Genomic DNA, 21,623 nt, shown 5'->3' with positions numbered 1-21,623 from the left:
CATTACATTACCAACAAACATCCGTATAGTCAAAGCTATGGTTTTTCTAGTAGTCATGTATGGATGTGAGAGTTGGACCATAAACAAGGCTGAGCATGAAAGAATTGATGCTTTTGAACTGTGGTGTTGGAGAAGACTCTTGAGAGTCCCTTGGACTGCAAGGAGATCAAACCAGTCAATCCTAAAGGAGATCAGTCCTGAATATTCATTGGAAGGACTGATGCTGAAGCTGAAACTCCAGTACTTTGGCTGCCTGATGTGAAGAGCTAACCCATTAGAAGAGACCCTGATGCTGGGAAAGATTGAAGGTAGGAGGAGAAGGGGATGACAGAGGATGAGATGGTTGGGTGGCATCACCGACTCAATGGACATGAGAATGAGCAAGTTTTGGGAGATGGTGAAGGACAGAGAAGCCTGGTGTGCTGCAGTCCAAAGGGTCACAAAGAGGCAGACACAGCTGAGCGACTGAACAACAACAACTAATGTGTACAAAGCCTAAATGCCATGGTTTTAATAAGGTAGAGAGAGTACCATTATTTAACTTTCTCCCTTCCCCAAGGATATTTCTTATTTCTAGGCTCCCATTAGCAAATTGGAATTGATATCACTGTGCTTTTTTGGGATCTTGGATTTTGAATGGACCAACAAATCCATTCTTAGCCTTTCTTGGTTGAAGACCATTATAAGCACCAACCGGACTTTCCTGGTGGCTCAGTGGTAAAGAATCCACCTGCCAGTGCAGGAGACACAGGTTTGATCCTTGGATCAGGAAGATCCCCTGGAGAAGGAAACGGCAACCCACTCCAGTTTTCTTGCCTGGGAAATCCCACGGACAGAGGCACCAGGCGGGCGGCAGTCCATGGGGTTACGAAGAGTCAAACATGACTTAGCAACTGAACAGCAGCAACAATATTTCTAGTTGGTAATAATATTGCTTCGAGTAACTTAGGTAGCACTTCCTGGCAACAGCTTAACTGGGTGGCCTTTCCTTGTGTTTTTTTTGTTGTTGTTGTTGTTTGTTTTTTAAGAAATGCTTAATATTCATGTGAGTAAGTAGAATCTTAGTGTGAACTACATCTCAAAAACCTTCATAGCCTTAGAATTTTAACATTTTCCTCAGCTTGCCAATAATGTCATTCCCATATATTCTATCCCTCTTGCCTGATCTCCCTACTAGTATTTTATTTAAAAGAAGAAATTCCCAGGAAGAATGCTTATATTTGTCCCCTTCACTGTGTCCACAATAACTTTATGTGGATAGTAGAGTCTGGTCGCCAAGGCATCTTACTTTGTTTGCTTTTGGTCCTAAATCCCCTTATTTGTAATAATGATTCATGCCTCTGAATGTAAAGACTTTAGAAGGGGTCATTTCTTCTTGTTTCATGGTTTTATTCTTACAGTTTCAAAAAGTGGTTGCAAATAGAGCCATCCCTCCTTTCCTCCACTGGTTTAACTGCTGAGTATTTATTACATTCTACTAGGTGCATTCAGGAAGCTAAGATTCCACTCTGCACTTTATGAAAGCTTTGTTAGTTTAACAGAATACATATCTCTGGGAAAACATGGGGGTCCTAGACTCATTATAATTTTAATGACCAACGGGACCTGATTTTTGCTTATTCTTTATTTCAGAGATCCCAGAAGACCCGCTTGTGGCTGAAGAGTATTATGTTGATGTATTTGATTCCTTTTCTGAAGAAAGTGAGGAGAGTGAGGAAGAAAAAACAGTATTCTCAGTCAGGGATGAAGAGGTTGAGGATGAAGGACCCCAGCCTGTTTACAGGACAAACCAACAGGTAAACGTTGCTGCCGGCAGAAGCAGTGGGGCTGTCCAAGGTGCTGACCAGGCTGTGCCTTCCCAGGAAGAGTCAAGGGAGTCTTAGAACCCAAGTAGGAGAACCAAGGTTTGTTATACAGGCTCTACATGATGTGTCTTGATTTCCAAGGCCCAGGGGCAGGCAGGGCCCCATGGGATTGTGAGAATCTGGATATATTGATGAGGGAAGGGCTGGAGCACTCAGTACTGATTCAGGTGGGAGGATGATACACACTACACTGTTTATACACTGAGGAGCACCCCACACATAGCTGCCGAATAAACATTCCATGTGTCTCTTTAGAAGAGAGAAGAGGATATTTAAAATTATACTGTTCTGCCTGGTAGTCAGATTTGTGAGTCATGTCCTGGTGCATTAATTAGTTCTGGGGTTGAGGTCCAGAGATCTTGGGCTTAGGAGATGGTCTTCCTAGCCACTCCAGCCCTTGAAGCTCCCCCCTTACATACAGTGCTGGAATCTCTGAGTCCACGACCTTGTCACAGATTCTGTAACAATAACAATAGTAGCTTCATGTGGGTCATACACCAAGAGACAGCCCTGCATGTGATTTCACTGTTGGTTGCCTGCAGGAGAGAGGAAAAGCAAGAGTTGTGTGAACAAAAAGCTGGTGACTCTGGGCAATTTATTCAGTTTATACTTGATTTTCTTCCTAGGCCATAATCTGATAATCTTCCTAGTCCTAAACTTTCATAGGTACAGAAGCTTTTTACTAACTGAAAACATTAAGCTAGTAAGATAACAGTCAGTCAAAGGGCATCTGTGTTAATGGAGACTTAATTCAGGGGGATTAACTGAAGGTTGTCCAAAATCCATTCAGTCCTTTTTAATGAAGACTAGGCAATTCATCATAATACTCAATGAATAAATCCAGTAAGAAATGTTCTCAAGTTCTCCCTAAGAAAAAGAAAGAGGCAGGGAGAAGGGGATAGAAGGGAGTGGTATAGAGCTGAGCAGAGAAAGGGAAAAAAGAGAAAGGATGAGAGAGAGAAATTAAGAGATAAATACATGAAGAGAGAAACAAATAAACATTGAGAAAAACAGAGTCCGGACAGTGAGGATTCAGCATACCAAAATAAAAACACTTCCCTTACACCATTTCCCTGTTTTCTCCAGTGAACTTGTAAACAGAAGCACCTCCTACCACAAACTGAAAATATAAGCTCTACTTCTGTGCCTCCATCCTAAACAGCAGAGACTAATATTGTTACATTATTACAGAAGCTTCATTCTGTGCTTGTGGTTGCAAAGCACACAATATGCAAAACACATCTTCTGTTTCTGTCCAAAGCATCAAGTGGTAAAAGTTTAGCTACTAACATTATTACTTTAAAATATTTTCAATAAAATAAAACCCATTTCAGAAAACCAGAGGAGTCACTTGCAGATCATGTGACCTTGTGCAAGTCACTAAACCCCACTGTGCCTTGGTTTCCCAATCTAATGAAGTAATTAATAATGAGATATTAGCTGTTATTAAGATAAAGCTATATAGCCATTTTGTGTTTTTTTTTTAATGATACTTCCAAAACTCCTTAATTCTAAAGTGAGAGTTTATGGTACTTCCCTCGTGGTCCAGTGGTTAACAATCTGCCTTCCAGAGTCCGGTTAAAGATGGTGGAGTAGAAGAAAATGCGCTCATCTCCTCCTGAGAGAGCACCAAAATTGAAACTAGCTGTTGAACAACCATCAACAGCAGGACACTGGAATCTAACAAAAAGAGATACCCCATGTCCAAAGACAAAGAAGAAGCTGCAGTGAGACAGCAAGACATGAAGGGCTCTATCACAATAAAATCAAATCCCATACCCGTTTGTTGGGTTACCCACAAACTGGAGAACAATAATACCAAAGAAGTTCTCCCACTATTGTGAAAGTTCTGAACCCCACGTCAGGCCTACCAGCCTGGGGATAATACAAAGGGACTGGGAATCCCCAGGGAATTTGGCTTTGAGAGCCAGTGGGATTTGATTATTGGCCTTCCAGAGGACTGAGGGAAACAGACACTCTAGTCTTGGAAGGCACAAACAAAATTTTGCATGCACCAAGACCCAGAGGAGAGGAGCAGTGACCCCACAGGAGACTGAACCAAAACTACCTGCTAGTGTTAGAGGGCTTTCTATGGAGACATGAGTCTGTATGGGCTTACCACAGGGATGGGGGCGCTGGAAGGTCCCCCTTGGCATAAACCCTCTTGGAATTCACCATTAATCCTACCATACAGCCTGTAGACCCCAGGGCTGGGTCACCTCAGGTCAAACAACTACTAAGGAGGGAGTACAACCCCACCCATCAGCAGATAATTGGATTAAAGCTTAACTCAGCAAAGCCCTGCCCACCAGAGCAAGACCCAGTTTTCCCATCACCAGTCCCTCCCATCAAGAAACAACCAGTTCTAATGAGATGGATGAAACTGGAGCCCATTATACAGAGTGAAGTAAGCCAGAAAGATAAAGAACATTACAGCATACTAACACATATATATGGAATTTACAAAGATGGTAACGACAACCCTATATGCAAAACAGAAAAAGAGACACAGAAGTACAGAACAGACTTTTGAACTCTGTGGGAGAAGGTGAGGGTGGGATGTTGCGAAAGAACAGCATGTATATTATCTATGGTGAAACAGGTCACCAGCCCAGGTGGGATGCATGAGACAAGTGCTCGGGCCTGGTGCACTGGGAAGACCCAGAGGAATCGGGTGGAGAGGGAGGTGGGAGGGGGGATCGGGATGGGGAATATGTGTAAATCTATTGCTGATTCATGTCAATGTATGACAAAACCTACTGAAAAAATAAATAAATAAATAAATAAAAAAGAAAAGAAACATACACAAGCCTCTTAGCCTCATCCATCAGAGGGCAGATAGAAGAAGCAAGAAGAAGCACAGTCTCATAGTGGTTAAAACAAAAACCATATCCCAGAAAGTTAATCATGATGAAAAAGCAGAAAGTTATGTCCCAGAAGAAGGAACAAGATAAAAACAACCCAGAAAAACAACTAAATGAAGTGGAGATAGGCAGCCTTTCAGAAAAAGAATTCAGATAATGATAGTGAAGATGATTCAGGATCTCAGGAAAAGAATGGAAGCAAAGATTGAGAACAAGCAAGAAATGTTTATCGAAGATCTAGAAGAACTAAAGAACAAACAGAGATGAATAATACACTGGAAGGAATCCATAGCAGAATAACTGAGGCAGAAGAATGGATAAATGACCTTGGAGGACAAGATGGTGGAAGTCACTGCCACAGAACAGAGTGTAGAAAAAAGAAGGAAAAAGAATAAAGACAGCCTAAGAGACGCCTGGGGTAGCATTAAACACACCAACATTTGCATTATAGGGGTCCCAGAAAGAGAAGGAAAAGAGCAAGGACCTGAGAAAATATTTGAAGAGATAATAGCTGAAAAATTCCTTAATATGGGAAAGGAAATAGTCAACCAAGTCCAGGAAGCTCAGAGAGTCTCAGGCAGGATAAACCCAAGGAGGAACACACCAAGACACAGTAATAAAACTGACAAAAAGACAGAGAAGGGAAAAATGACAAATAACATACACAGGAACTCTCATTAGGCTATCAGCTGATTTTTCAACAGAAACTGTATAAACCAGAAAGGAATGGCATGATACATTTAAAGTGATGAAAGGAAAGAACCTACAACCTAGAATACTCTACCCAGTAAGACTGTCCTTCAGATCTGATGGAGACATCAAAAGCTTTCCAAACAAGCAAAAGTTAAGAGAATTCAGCGGCACCAAACCAGCAGTACAACAAATACTAAAGGGACTTCTCTAGGAAGAAAGACAAGAGAAGAGAAAGCCATACAGAAAATAAACTCAAAACAGTTAAGAAAATGGTGGTAGGGTCATATATATAGATAACTGCCTTAAATGTAAATGGATTAAATGCACCTACCAAAAGACATAGACTGGCTGCGTGGATGAAAACATGTGCATGTATGCACTTCCATGGACCACATCACTCTGCTTGACACCCCCAAATTGAATGTAATTATTTTATATTGTTAAGCTAATCATGTTCCCATTATGGCTTGCAATTGTAATTATCTTTTATTGTTTCTTTCCCTATTGATTGTGAAATCACAATCTGTGTGGATCACAACAAAGTGTGTAAAATTCTCAAAGAGATGGGAATACCAACCACCTTACCAGCCTCCTGAGAAATCTGTATGCAGGTCAAGAAACAACAGTTAGAACTGGACATGGAACAACAGACTGGTTCCAAATTGGGAAAGGAGTACGTCAAGGCTGTATATTTCACCCTCCTTATTAAACTTATATGCAGAGTACATCGTGTGAAATGCCAGGCTGGATGAAACACAAGCTGGAATCAAGATTGCCGGGAGAAATATCAATAAACTTAGATATGCAGATGACACCACCCTTATGGCAGAAATTGAAGAAGAACTAAAGAGCCTCTTGGTAAAATGAAAGAGGAGAGTGATAAAGTTAGCTTAAAGCTCAACATTCAGAAAACTAAGATCATGGCATCTGGTCCCATCACTTCATGACAAATAGATGGGGAAACAACAGAAACAGTGAGAGACTTTATTTTTTGGGGATCCAAAATCTACAGATAGTGACTGCAGCCATGAAATTAAAAGATGCTTGCTCCTTGGAAGAAACGTCTTGACCAACCTAGACAGCATATTAAAATGCAGAGACATTACTTTGCCAACAAATGTGGTTTCTAGTAGTTTTCCAGTAATCATGTATGGATGTGAGAATTGGACCATAAAGAAAGCTGAACACCAATGAATTGATGCTTTTGAACTATGGTGTTGGAGAAGACTCTTGAGAGTCCCCTGGACTGCAAGGAGATCCAACTAGTCCATCCTAAAGGAAATCAGTCCTGAATATTCATTGGAAGGACTGACGTTGAAGCTGAAACTCCAATACTTTGGCCACCTTATGCGAAGACTGACTCATTTGAAAGGACCCTGATGCTAGGAAAGATTGAAGGCAGGAGAAGGGAACAACAGAGGATGAGATGGTTGGATGGCATCACCGACTCAACGGACATGAGTTTGAGCGAGCTCTGAGAGTTGATGATGGACTGAGAAGCCTGGCTTACTTCAGTTCATGGAGTTGCAAAGAGTCGGACATGACTGAGCGACTGAACTGAACTGATTTTGAAAATTGATAAGTGTCTTTTACTATTGTGATTATGTAACTGTTACTCACTTAATATCATTGTATCTATCAGAATTGATAAAAACCATCAATTCTTCAACACTCAGCTTTCTTTATAGTCCAACTCTCACACTCATACATGACCACTGGAAAAACCATAGGCTTGACTAGATGGACCTTTGTTGACAAAGTAATGTCTCTGTGTTTTAATATGCTGTCTAGGTTGGTCATAACTTTCTTTCCAAGGAGGAAACATCTTTTAATTTCATGTCTGCAATCACCATCTGCAGTTATTTTGGAGCCCCAAAAAATAAAGTCTGACACTGTTTCCACTGTTTCCCCATCTATTTGCCATGAAGTGATGGGACCAGATGCCATTGTCTTAGTTTTCTGAATGTTGAGCTTTAAGCCAACTTTTTCACTCTCCTCTTTCACTTTCGTCAAGAGGCTCTTTAGTTCTTCCTCACTTTCTGCCATAAGGGTGGTGTCATCTGCATATCTGGGGTTATTGATATTTCTCCCGGCAGTCTTGATTCCAGCTTGTGCTTCTCCCAGCCCAGCGTTTCTCAGGATGTACTCTGCATATAAGTTAAATAAGCAGAGTGACAATATACAGCCTTCATGAACTTCTTTCCTGATTTGGAACCAGTCTGTTGTTTCATGTCCAGTTCTAACTGTTGCTTCCTGACCTGCATACAGATTTCTGAAGAGGCAGGTCAGATGGTCTGGTATTCCCATCTCTTTCAGAATTTTCCACAGTTTATTGTGATCCATGCAGTCAAAGGCTTTGGCATAGTCAATAAAGCAGAAATAGATATTTTTCTGGAACTCTCTTGCTTTTTTGATGATCCAGCAGACGTTGGCAATTTGATCTCTGGTTCCTCTACCTTTTCTAAATCCAGCTTGAACATCTGGAAGTTCACGATTCACATATTGCTGAAGCCTGGCTTGGAGAATTTTGAGCATTACTTTACTAGCGTGTGAGATGAGTGCAATTGTGCGGTAGTTTAAGCATTCTTTGGCATTTCCTTTCTTTGGGATTGGAAAGAAAACTGACCTTTTCCAGTCCTGTGGCCACTGCTGAGTTTTCCAAATTTGCTGACGTATTGAGTGCAGCACTTTTACAGCGCCATCTTTTAGGATTTGAAATAGCTCAACTGGAATTCCATCACCTACACTAGCTTTGTTTGTAGTGATGCTTCCTAAGGCCCACTTGACTTCGCATTCCAGGATGTCTGGCTCTAGGTGAGTGATCACACCCTTGTGACTATCTGGGTCATGAAGATCTTTTTTGTATAGTTCTTCTGTGTATTCTTGCCACCTGTTCTTAATATCTTCTACTTCTGTTAGGTCCATAGCTTTTCTGTCCTTTATTGAGCCCATTAGGGCCAGTGATTAGTACTGGGCAGTAATTTTGCTCTCTAGGCTATGCCTCAGTAGCCTGTGGTATGATAGATTGTGACTGATTGTAAATAATTATTGGCTTCTGTAAGGCTGCTCACATACATGTTGGTGTTTTGTCTCACAAAGCCCTGTTGGGTACTTATTATTACCCTAATTTTCCAGATGAGGAAACTGAATTTCTAAGGCTATGCAGCTGGGAAGGGTTGGAACCATGTTTTAGGCCCAGCTTCATCACATTTTCTAGCCATTTTTTTCTAGGTCCTAAAGTATATCATCCTAAAATGTCCTTGACAGAATAGAATGGACTTAGCAGGAGGAGACATGTTAACTGAGTAGTTTGTATTAGAGACAGGTAATTATAGCCCCCTTTGTTCTTCAGTATAGTTTCCCCTTCCCCAAAGGTTGTGAGCATGGTGTTGTGGTGAGTACTTACCCTTCTCTTTTTAGGTCATTTTATTAGCAGCACATATTTGCAGCTATAGAAATCTGGGCTGAGACCCAGTCACTGTTGGCTTTGTGAACTGGATGATGCCTCCAGCCACCTCTTCCCCTGCTCCCTAGTCTTGCCATTGACCTGAGCACCCAGGGTCTAGTTAGATGATCGTCATACCCACGTCTTTTACTTGAGTCATCAGGTCAGAGTTGATATTCTCTTACTTCAGATGGAACAGAAGTCACATGGTTTCTATTTTGATGGAAGAAGTGCTTTAAAAAAGAAAGACAGCCACAGGCTTCACTGAGATTGATTGCAGGGTCCCTTGTGCCACCCATGACAACCTTTTCAGCAGCAGTTTCTCCAGAGCAATTTTGTGAAGCACCTATTTGTCAGTTGTTTCTCTGCATCAATAAGCAGAGCATCAGTAACCCCTTTATCTCAAGCCCTTATCATGCTGTTGATGGCTCCTCTCTGAAGTCTGTGGTCACTGAATTGGAACTAGCCTCTCAGATCTCAAGGGAATGGAGTTTATAGCTGTCATCATAACAAGGTTCTCAACAGTATTTGTGGGACCTGTCACTGAAAAGTGTTTCATGTGCCCTGATGGACATGTTTTAGGGCTGCAGACTGGTGGTGTTTTTGTAGACTCTTGTCTTCCCCTTACTGCCATGACCAGTGCTTCCCTCTCCACCACTAATCAGTATCCTGAATCCCCCTGTAATTCAGACACGAGATGGGCCATGATGACGTGACACAGAGCTCCCTCAGGAATGACCCTGCTGTTTAGTGGCTGGCTTTCACTGACACTTGTTTGAGGAAAGCTCTTAGGACCATGATGTTTGTTCTTGCTAAGATGGAAAGCTGTAGCGGCCCATTTCTCAGCTACTTCTGAAATCTTCAATACTTTTTCACCAAATCCTCCACTGATTTTGAAATGCTCTCTGCACAGTGAAACATTAGGAAAAGCAAGAATGACCTTGGAATGGTCCACTGAGGGCTCCTGGAGCAGATTGTTATGGGAGAAGGTGCCTCTAAGTGTGTCTTCTGCTAGTGGAGTCATTTCTTTAATCAAGACATAATTATTATAATAATAAGAGCTAAGTTTCCCAGAATCTTTACTCTATGTCTAGTACTTGATGCACTATGTCTGTTTAGGTTTTTTGGGAAGCATTTTGTCTATAATTGATTATTGTATGAAGCACTGACTTGAAAATTCAGGTCCCTTGGAAGATGACACTGTTGGGCTCTCCTCACTTTGCATAAGAGGAAACCGAGGCCTGATGAGGTGAAGGACCTTCTCCAGGGCCACACAGCTAGTAAGAGGCAGAGGCGGACTCTCTGCCCCTGTCTGTAGCCCGTCCTTAGACGGTCTCCTGCATGACAGTAACTGCTCCTCCACCGTGCGGAGAGGAGAGCCGAGGGGCTGCTGCAGAGGGTCCTCCGCAGAGAGCCGCTTTACTGAAGAGAACTACTGATCTGTGTACAAGGCAAAGTTTGTCCCGGTTTGAGGAAAAGTGCTGAGTTATGAAAATTAAACCTAAAATGAACCTGCTTCCCACATCTATTGTAGGATACAGATTTCTCTCCTCCTACTCTTTTTAAATTTTTTATAGAAGGTGCCAGAACTCTTGAGTCCAAATGGTAAGACTAATTTGCCTCCTGTTTTGCATAGTCAGAGCTCCTTAATCGAACTGTTTGCATGGGAGGAGTCACTTTTTGTCTTGAATTGCGTCAGTCGGAGTCAGTTCTGAGAAGCAGCCAGCCCTGCTGCTGAGTCATCTTTCCATCAATATCCCCCGGCCTGTGGCCCAGGTGGTGGAGCAGCCAGCCCTGCAGAAGGCTCGTGAAATCACAGTTTAGGTGTCATTCCTTCCAAGTAACAGGCCTCTGCAGACCCAGCTTATGTTGCTGAAAGGAGTGACTCTGATGTTACAGTTTCCACCCCAACCCCATTCCAGCCCTCATCAGCATAGTCATCTCCCCTTCCGTCTCTGCCATTTCTGGTCCAGGGTAAAGCACAGCGCATTGCTGGTCAGATGGGGGCCAGCAAAACCTTGCTCTTGCCGGGAAGCAGCACAGCAGGCTTTGCAGATGGCTGTAGTCCCTCCATCTTTTTAATTAGACCCACTCTTGTGTTCAAGGTCACACCTACCCCTCTAGCCCTGACACCAAAGCACAGAGGGCAACGGGAGGCGATAGATGCATTACGACAGAGCACGCAGAAGGGCAGATCTGTGTGGTCCTTCTAGGGTGCTGGCAGCCTCTGCCACCTCCTTGCTGATGGCCACCGAGGTGCACAGGTATGTGGGGGGTGAGGGCACAGTGGCCAGCACGGTGCTTGGCTGCTGCATGTTCCTGAGGCCAGGGTGAGAGTGGTATAGAGGTGTGTGCTGGTTTGCACAGAGCTGACTGACTTGAAGTGGCACCTTCAGGACTTTTCTCTCCACCCCCTCCCTGCACCCCTGCACACACACCAATTCCTGTCCCCCTCTGCCATCAGAGCTGGGGGGCCCTGACCATAAGAGAATCTGCAAAGAATATGAAAATCCTCCTAAACAGCCCCTGCAAACAAAAGGTCCAACCCACTATTTTGTGATTGAATTACACAGAGAAATCTGATTTTATTTTCTCAATAAGTTTTACATCTGGAAAGAATCTGGGTGTTCAGTCTGGGAGAAAATGGGTGTGGCACATCTGGGATGTTGTTGGAGGTGCTGTCCTTCCATTAACCTGCTGATCTGGGAGCTCATGGGTCCACATCATATCAGAGGAAGCGACGAGTCTTAGTGAATAATAAACAGCCACCTCAGCTCACCTGGCACCGCGCTAAGTCCTTTATGTGCTTCGTTGTCCCATGTGCTCACCAGCACTTTCTAGAAGTAACATCTTTCATCCCATCTGCCAAATGAGGAAACTTAAAGTAGAAAGAATAACCAATTTCCTAGGTCACTCAGTGTACTGGAGAGCTGGAATTCAAACCAGCAAGCACCCTGTATCCACTGTAGACATTCTGGGTGAGCCCAGCACTTACTGGAGAAGCTGGCAAAGGAGACGAAGAGGAAATGCTGGGGACCCAGCTTTGGATGTGTGAAAATGGAGCATCTGATGATTTAAAATTATGTTCAAAACACAGGGCCAAGTTCCCACTTCCTCTGTGGGGTTTATATAGGAAGAAAGCTAGAACTGGAGTCAGAAACAGGAAGCTGCAATGAGGGAGTGTGTGCCTCGAGGCCCCTTTTGGAACATGCACATTCTTTCTCTTTCTGCTCCAGTAAACCTCCTCCAACTGCAGGACTTTCTCCCATGGACTCTTGGGCTGTGACATGTAAAGAGACGAAGCTTGTGAGCTGTTGGGAGGGAGGGGAGTGGTGGGGGCAGGCCCCCCTCCACCTGCTGGAACTCTGGAGACGAGGCAGTAGGGGAGCACCCTCCTAACCAGCTCCTTAAAACCCCGCTGCCCACGGTCCTGGTGGGCTTCATGGCACCACTCTGTCAGGCCTGTTTTCTTGTTTCTTCTCTCCACTCTTTACATTCTCAACTGTAACCCAGAATATCTGAAGAGTAGTTCTGTAATGAATTTCTATGCGTGTCTGTGAAACCCTAAAGCAACCGCGGATGCTGACTTGCCACAAAGCTGACACTGACAAGGGGCAGTGCAGTTAGGCTTTGATGATGTGGGGGGAACACGTGAAATGTGGACACCCTGACAGTCACATCCAGCTGTCCCCAGTGCAGTGACGGAGGCATCCTGTGTTTCAGGAGCTGGGGGGCTTGTTTGCAGTTTGAGCTTTGCAGATGTGGCTCTATACAAACTACAGTATTTGGGGCTGCCTCTAAGAACTAAAGATAAAAATGTAACATGCTGTGTAGCTCTCAGTTCAGTTCAGTTCAGTTGCTCAGTCGTATCCGACTCTTTGTGACCCCATGAATCGCAGCACGCTAGGCCTCCCTGTCCATCACCAACTCCCGGAGTTTACTCAAACTTATGTCCATCGAGTCGGTGATGCCATCCAGCCATCTCATCCTCTGTCATCCCCTTCTCCTCCTGCCCCCAGTCCTTCCCAGCATCAGGGTCTTTTCAAATGAGTCAGCTCTTCGCATGAGGTGGCCAAAGTACTGGAGTTTCAGCTTCAGCATCAGTCCTTCCAATGAACACCCAAGACTGATCTCCTTTAGGATGAACTGGTTGGATCTCCTTGCAGTCCAAGGGACTCGCAAGAGTCTTCTCCAACACCACAGTTCAAAAGCATCAATTCTTCGGTGCTCAGTTTTCCTCACAGTCCAACTCTCACATCCATACATGACCTCTGGAAAAACCATAGCCTTGACCAGATGGACCTTTGTTGGCAAAGTAATGTCTGCTTTTTAATATGCTATCTAGGTTGGTCATAACTTTCTTTCCAAGGAGTAAGTGTCTTTTAATTTCATGGCTGCAATCACCATCTGCAGTGATTTTGAAGCCCAGAAAAATAAAGTCTGACACTGTTTCCACTGTTTCCCCATCTATTTCCCATGAAGTGATGGAACCAGATGCCATGATGTTAGTTTTCTGAATGTTGAGCTTTAAGCCAACTGTTTCACTCTCCTCTTTCACTTTCACCAAGAGGCTTTTTAGTTCCTCTTCACTTTCTGCCATAAGGGTGGTGTCATCTGCATATCTGAGGTTATTGATATTTCTCCCAGCAATCTTGATTCCAGCTTGTGCTTCTTCCAGCGTTTCTCATGATGTACTCTGCATGTAAGTTAAATAAGCAGGGTGACAATATACAGCCTTGATGTACTCCTTTTCCTATTTGGAACCAATCTGTTGTTCCATGTCCAGTTCTAACTGCTACTTCCTGACCTGCATACAGGTTTCTCAAGATGCAGGTCAGGTGGTCTGGTATTCCCATCTCTTTAGCTCTAGTTTAGTATAAACCTTGTAACTATATATATATTTTTTCATTTATTTGTATTAGTTGGAGGCTAATTACTTTACAATATTGTAGTGGGTTTTGTCATACATTGACAAGAATCAGCCATGGAGTTACATGTATTCCCCATCCCGATCCCCCCTCCCACCTCCCTCTCCACCCGATTCCTCTGGGTCTTCCCAGTGCACCAGGCCTGAGCACTTGTTTCATGCATCCAACCTGGGCTGGTGATCTGTTTCACTATAGATAATATACATGTTTCGATGTTGTTCTTTTGAAACATCCCACCCTCGCCTTCTCCCACAGAGCTATATTTTTACTATTGTGTTCTGTTAAGATCATTCAGATGAGAATATTTTTAAGAATTTGGTCCATTGTGCCTATCCAGGTATCAGATTCCAACAAAATATTGCTCAGAGGAAACCTTCCTGGATTGCTTTATGAGATTTTTATGTTTTCTAGAAAGGAGAATCCTCTCATTATATGTGTACATACATATATACTTATGGCCAAGGTGGATAAATCTGTGACTCAGATAGTAAGGGGTCAAGCTCCTGGGTCTATAGGAATCTATAGGATCACAGAATCTGTAGAAAGAAATAGCATGGGTTCTGCTAGAATGTGAAACTGGGAGGATTAGTGAACCTGCTCCAGAGAGGACGAGCCATGAAGCCAGGAAAGCCTGGGAGACCAGCGAGCACAAGCCTGAGTTGCGCTGAGAAAGCAGCCTGCCGTTCATGTATCCCACATGTGGCTTTCACCTCTTGAAAGCTGTGTGTCCCCCTGGTGCCTGAGGGTGTACACCCCATGGTGGCCATAGGGAAGAAAAGCTTGTAGCAATGGCTTCAGCCTACAGAGGGGCCATCATCTGAAAGGTGATGTTCCTCATTTGGGGCCATTTGGGAGGCCGCAACAGAAATTTTCCCAGAAGGCTCATGACAGGGATTTCACCAAAGGAAGTTCTAGTTTGTGGGGAGCCTGTGAGGCCATGTCTGTCTCTGGGGTTCCTTCAGAGGCAGACAGAAAATAGCCTTATCATAGAACAGCTGGGAGCCAAGAAGAAAAGGCAGATGGAAGCAGAAGTTACACAGTCTTCTGGCCTGGAATGAAGCTTCGCAAATAAACACCTCTGCAAGAATTCAGTGGGAGAAATGTGTCCAAAGTTTTGACAGGGTTGAGAAGCTATGAATTTAGGTAAAATCTGCTGGTGAGGTAGAAACAGAGGAATATTTTATTTGACTACATTGCCTTGACATTTGCTTTTCTTTCATCAGCATATTCACAAAGGGTTTATTGGTAGCCAGCTCTGAGCTAATAATGACTCAACAGGCATGGTCCCTGCCCTCATGGAGCAAATACTAACAAAGCATTAATTGTGTCCTTGGGTAAGTGCCTCAAAAGAAACAGGCACTATGATATGTCGACTGGAGTGGTGGCAGAAACAAACTCAATTCAAATAGGGGGATCTCCGAGCAGGTGACCTACAGTTGAGATCTGAGGGATGAGAAGGACAATCATGTCATATGTGAGGCAAGAGCACTGTCAGCCAATGAGAAGGCCTTAAAGTGGGAAAGATCTTACATGGCTGGAGCACTGTTAGTCAGAGAAGTGGAAAGAGATGATATTGAAGAAATGAGCAGGAGCTAAGGTATGCAGGGTGTGGCCAGCTGTGATGGGATTTTATTCTGTAGGTAGTGACAAAGTTATGGCTATTGTGAAGGAAATGGATTAAAGCAACACCACAGAGGAGGCAGAGAGAAAAGTAAGGAGGACATGCAGGGTCCAGGCAAGAAGTGGACTTGAGCTCGGGTAGCTGTTGGGTTTTTATTTGTTTGATTTTAACGTTTTTCTCAACTTGGCTTGTGTAATCCCACCAGCATGGAGAACATTGATCAAAGGATTTGATGGGGGAAATGTACTGCTAAAAGAGCAGTGAGTCACTAGGGTACTGGCAGGAATACCCCTGGGTGTGGAATGGATTACCTATCTGAAATGGTGGGTTGAGGCCCTATCTGTCTCCCTCAACTTTGTGCACATCAGAACATAATTGGCATTTAATACACATCACCTGAATTGAACAAAGCTGAATAATAAGATGGCTTTGTATGAGTGTATGTGTGCACATGTGTGTGAACTAAATCACCACAACTCAAGTGAAAGCACTCAAGTGAGGAGATACTCTGGATTATTTAGTCAAACAGAACTGGCTGATATAATTAAATGAGAAATTGTGATTTTTCCTGCTCTGTGACAATATCACCTGATTTCCTCCTCTGGTATGCCTGCTATTAGAAATGAATTCCTCTGTTGAAGCACAAGTATCCTGAGATAATTTATAAGCCTTATCAATCATCTTTGCATTAATGAATCTATCATATCTTTTCTTGAAGGAAAGTACATTTTAATAGGAGGGAAGTTGAAAAAAGTATGAAGACATTAAAACTGATTGTAGAGAAAATAAACTGCTTGGAATGGCTGGAATGTGAAGGACAGGGCCAGAGCAGAGAAAGAGGGGGTTTCCTAACGTTCACACTCTTTGACTCAATAATTTCATTTCTGAACGGTAACCTAAAGCAATAACAGTAAACATGGGGCAAAGTAGCCATTGCAATATTATTTATGAAAAAAAATGAAAGCAATCTAGATGTACAACAACAGGGCATAGACAAATAAATTCATATGGCTTTAGAGTAGTAGTGTGTAGCTATTAAAATTATGTTTCTGAAGAATTTTTAATAACATAGGATGAAAATCCAAACAAAGGTGTATGTGTGTCTATGTATTCTATGTATACCATTCATATATAGTATAATCTCAAATATCTAATAGATCTATCTAGAAAAGACTGTGTATATATTTTTGTGGATGTGTATGTTTACATGATGGAATTTGGGATATTTATTTTCTTTTAATAATTTTCTATTTTCCAGATTAAAAGTAAATATGGACTATTGGAGAGTATATGATAGCAACTACCCTTTCCACTTACAGGGTATCTCCCTAGAGGTTCAGCTGGTAAAGAATCTGCCTGCAATGCAGGGGACCTGGGTTTGATCCCTGGGTTGGGAAGATCCCCTGGAGAAGGGAATGGCTACCCACTCCAGTATTCTTGTCTGGAGAATTCCATGGACAGAGGAGCCTGGTGGGCTCACAAGAGTCAGACACGACTAACACACTTTTACTTCTGCTTAGAAGAAATTTCTAATTTATTAACCAAATTACTGCATCTCTTTCTGAAACAAATCTGAGTGTTTGACCAAACTTGAATCTGTGGGACAGTTTTTCAGAGCTGAATCTTGAAAGATGTTCTTTGAGCCTCTAAGGCATGATCTCGTTAGAGAGGTTGATGGTTAGGAGGGAAGGAGACCTGAAGAATATCTAAGGAGCCATTCATCAGCAAGGAGCAATTAGGTTTTTTCAACAGCATTTGAAAATGAGATTCCTAGCACTTGGCTGGTGACACCATGATGTGGCTCCTAGGGAGACACGAGTGCTCCACGGGCCATTGAGCTCAGGCAGAGATCAATTTAAACTGTGAAGCAAGGAGAAGATGCAGAAGTTCCAATCAGCAGCATAATTCCTGCATTGCACCAGCCATGATATACTCCCCAAAGGTCTTTTTCATGATTGAAATTCTTGCTGAGCACAAACATGGTACAGACCCAAGAAACATGGAGTTCATTTCCATTTCCCCCCTTTTCTCATGGGGTGAGTGTATTTCTGTTGAGATCATTTGTGTTCATTAAATGATAATTTCCCGAACACTAGGAACGAGCTGATTGCCACGTTAAGTCATACCACAGTAAAACAAGCTCTTTAATGCCTTTCCTAAACTACTATGTGAAAAATGTAGAACCTGATCTTTGTTATAAACAGTCTCTTTGTCAAAATAGACAAAATTTCATTCAAATGTTAAAAGGTGTAAGTGTTAGTCACTCAGCCGTGTCCAACTCTTTGCAAGGCCTTGGACTGTAGCCTGCCAGGCTCCTCTGTTCATGGGATTCTCCAGGCAAGAATACTGGAGTGGGTAGCCATTCCTTTCACCAGGGGCTCTTTCTGACCCAGGAATTTAACCCAGGTCTCCTGCATTGCAGGCAGATTGTTTACCATTATGAGCCACCAGGGAAACCCTTTATAAACATTAGTATCATTTATGTTGATCCTTAGGCTGTTCCAGATTTGACCAGTAGAGAAAATATGTATGTGGAGGTAGAGATGGACATAGGTTGGTTTGTCTCAACCAGGAGATATTTGCCCCTTGTAAGCATTTGGCAGTGTCCAGGGACATTTTTGGTTTTCCAATTTCAGGATGAAAATAAGGGCTGAAGGGAGTGTCTTGCTGGCATCTGCTGGTCAAGGGGAGGGCTGTTGCTAAAGCTAAACATCTCTCGGTGCACTAGCCAGAATTATCCAGCTCAAATGTGAGTAGTGCCTTGTTGAGAAACTTTGATGTATGTGGCTAGATGGAGTGATACCATAAATATGGTATAGCAGTGACATCAGGGGAAAAGGTAAGTGGGAGTTTTCACACTATTTTTGCAAGTTTTCTGTGTCTAAAAATATTTCAAAATTTTACAAAGTTTTGCATAGTTATTGGCACCTTAAACTGCAATACCCTGTTCTGCAGCCTAGGGATAGAAAATGGTGTCCCTTGTTGAGAATGAAGGTTCAGCCTGGTCACTGCCCATGGCCTCTGGCGTTGCAGTCTCCAGGGGCAGGAAGGGAAGTCAGCAAAGGCCCCAAGTGCCCACAGGGATCATAGCTGAATTTGCTCACTCTGCTATGAGACAGCACACCCCTTGGGTTGAGGCCATATTTAGATGAGCGTTGTTGTTCTGCTTAAACTGCTCTTTCCACCTGAAGTCAGAAGCTGCTAATGAAGAGCCCACCCCTCCCACCTCCCCCTCTTTAGCTGCATCTCATTTCCAGGCTACATCCTATTTTATTTATATATGTAAATATATATATATCCCAAGGAATTGTTCTTAGGTCTTCTCTTGAGTCTGTACCCTGGTTTCTCCAACAACAGCATGAGCTGCTCTGGGTTAAGAGCCCCAGTTTCTACTCTGTGCACAGGTAATGGAGTGGCTAGGAGGTCAGGCCCTGGACATACTGCCTGTTGCATGTCTAATGAGTTGCATGAACTTGGTGCTATTATGGAACCAGGTTTGTGCCTCAGTTTTCTCAACTGTTAAATGGGGAGAAAAATAGCAAACGTGCTAGAGTTTAAATTAATTAATTTGAGTTTAATTAATTAAGCTGGTACAACAATGGCAGATATTCATACCTTAATTAAAGTCAGTATTCATCCATCCATCTATAGCATTAAAAATATTTCTTTCTGCCCTCCCCACCCCCATGAGCAGCGCTCCTAACTTCTGTGTTGGGAAGATGTGATTGATGTGTCCAGTCATTTGGGCGCTTCCTGTAGTCCTGTCTCTGGTTCTTGCTGTTTCTGTTGCATTGTTTCAACTCAGGTGCTTCCTGAGACTTTTCATGCTGTGTGGCCAGCACAGTGAGTGTCTCTGTCCTGTGTCCATCCTGTCCTCTTCTACTGAACTCTCTTTTTGACTGTGTATTTCCAGTGAGCCATATACTATAATAAAGGCTTTGTATTCATGTGTCTCATAAGAGCCCTGAGATGGAAACTGTAATTCTCATCACTTTAATTAAGGAAACTGAGGCTTGGAGGGGTTAACTTGACCAGGCCACAGGATTAAGAAGCAGCATGCTTTCAAAAACCTCCATGTCCCCAGGAATGAAGTACTTTGAGTAGGGGAGAACCCAGAGTTCAGGCCATTCTTCTGTTTTCCCTCCTTGCAAATCATAGAAGTTCAGGTGACCCAAACAGATGAGATTTAGTGTTTGTCGTATGCCAGGGTCTGTGCTGGTGCTGGGATATGAATGTAGAAAATACAGTGTTGGTCAATGACCTCAAAGTCCTACTTCAGTCATCTTTCACTGTACAACAACATGCCCTGAAACTCAGTGGCTTAAAGTGATGATTTCTTGTTTCTAATGACTCTGTGCTTCCAGGGCTGCACACGTGACAGCTCTTCCGCTCCACGTGATGCAGAGTCCCTCCTGAGGCTGCGTGCAGCTGAGAACTTGTCTTGGGGGTCCACAGTGGCCTCACTCCCACGGCCGACGGTGTGCTGGCTATTGGCTGGGGGGTCTCTATTTTCCTCCTGTGGCTTCTCATGCTCCAAGGGCTCTCCCGAGAGGATCTCTCCAGGAAGACAACCTGGACTTCTTTATGTGATTGGTGGCTGCCAAGAGTACAAAACAGAAGCTCGTTTTGCCTCGTAAAGCCTAGTTGTAGAAGTCACAGCATTACTTCTGCATCTTTCTGTGGCCCAAAAGCAAGCTACAGGCCCAGCCAGAGGGGTGATGGAAGATCACCCCCTCTTGATGTGAGGAATGACATAGAAGCACGGGGATGGGAGGGTGGTTGCAGCCACTTTGAAAGCAATCTACCATGCTTTTCTGTGCATATGGTTCAGATGCCCAGGAAAATAGGGTTTGAGAGCTGGAAGGCTCCTTAACCATCATCTGATTTAGCCTCTAGTATCAGAAGCTGGAGTCAAGATTGCCTGGAGAAATATCAATACCCTCAGACATGCAAATTATACCACTCTAATGGCAGAAAGTGAAGAGGAACTAAAGAGCTTCTTGATGAGGGCAAGAGAGGAGAGTGAAAAGCCTGGCTTAAAACTCAACATTCAAAAAACTAAGATCACGGCATCCAGTCCCGTCACTTCATGGCAAATAGATGGGGGAAAAGTGAAAACAATGGCAGATTTTATTTTCTTGGGCCCCAAAATCACTGTGGATGTTGACTGCAGTCATGAGATTCAAAGATGCTTGCTCCTTGGAAGGAAAGCTATGACAAATGTAGACAGTATATTAAAAAGCAGAGATATCACTTTGCCAACAAAGATCTGTAGAGCCAAAGCTATGGTTTTTCCAGTAGTCATGTATGGATGTGAGAGTTGGACCATAAAGAAGCTGAGTGCTGAAGAATTGATGCTTTTGAATTGTGGTGTTGGAGAAGACTCTTGAGAGTCCCTGGGACAGTAAGGAGATCAAACTAGTGAATCCTAAAGGAAATCAGTCCTGAATATTCATTGGAAGGACTGATGCTGAATCTGAAGCTCCAATACTTTTGGCCACCTGATGCGAAGAGATGACTCATTAGAAAAGACCCTCATTCTGGGAAAGTTTGAGGGCAAAAGGAGAAAGGAGAGGCAGAGGATGAGATGGTTAGATAATATCACTGACTCAACAGACATGAGTTTGAGCAAATTCCAAGAGATGGTGAAGGAGAGGGAAGCTTGATGTACTGCAGTCAATGGAGTCACAAAGACTCAGACAGAAATTAGCAACTAAACGACAACAGTAATCACAGATGCAAAAACTACAACTTGGGAAGTGAAGCTACTTGGCCTCGACCAGCACAGTCCGTGGAGCAGCCAGGCTTGGATCCAGCTTGTCTGGTTGGCACCATTACTTGCTTATGCAGATGTGTGCTTTGCTTTGCTTCCTGTAGAGGATGTCTCTGCCAAGTTCCTGTCTCAAGGCTGCCCCTGTTAAGTTTGGAGACCACAAGAGTATAGAAGAAGGGAGGGACCTGTTTTTCTTCTGTTTCTGTGCCTGATACCTGCCTCCTGTTCCTGGGCTGCACACTGGGGTGTTCAGTTAGTGCTTTGGCCTTGCTCACCAACACTCACCAGGGATACCTTCTTCATCACTCCTCTTCTTTCATTTGGGAAAATGAAGCAATGCAGGGTTTTGCCACATGCATAAAAGTGCCTGCCCAACCCCCACCACATGTTATAAAATGAAACCCAACACATTTAAATAATGTTTTAGGGTAATC

The 21,623-nt window shown here is 43.3% G+C and overlaps 1 protein-coding gene across 12 annotated transcripts in view; it reads left to right on the top strand.

Moving 5' to 3' along the window:
• NEK11 (NIMA related kinase 11) overlaps positions 1 to 21,623 on the top strand; it is a 275,458-nt gene that overhangs the window by 180,790 nt on the left and 73,045 nt on the right. For all 12 annotated transcript variants that reach the window (XM_043474428.1, XM_043474425.1, XM_043474430.1 and 9 more), the window contains one exon: positions 1,633 to 1,796. In XM_043474428.1, the coding sequence (XP_043330363.1) occupies positions 1,633 to 1,796 (164 nt within the window). The remainder of the gene's footprint in view (positions 1 to 1,632; positions 1,797 to 21,623) is intronic.

Source organism: Cervus canadensis, chromosome 7, assembly GCF_019320065.1.
Source record: "Cervus canadensis isolate Bull #8, Minnesota chromosome 7, ASM1932006v1, whole genome shotgun sequence".
NCBI lineage: Eukaryota > Metazoa > Chordata > Mammalia > Artiodactyla > Cervidae > Cervus > Cervus canadensis.
The sequence above is the reverse complement of the archived record's forward strand: the minus strand, read 5'-3'. Positions and strand labels throughout refer to the sequence as shown.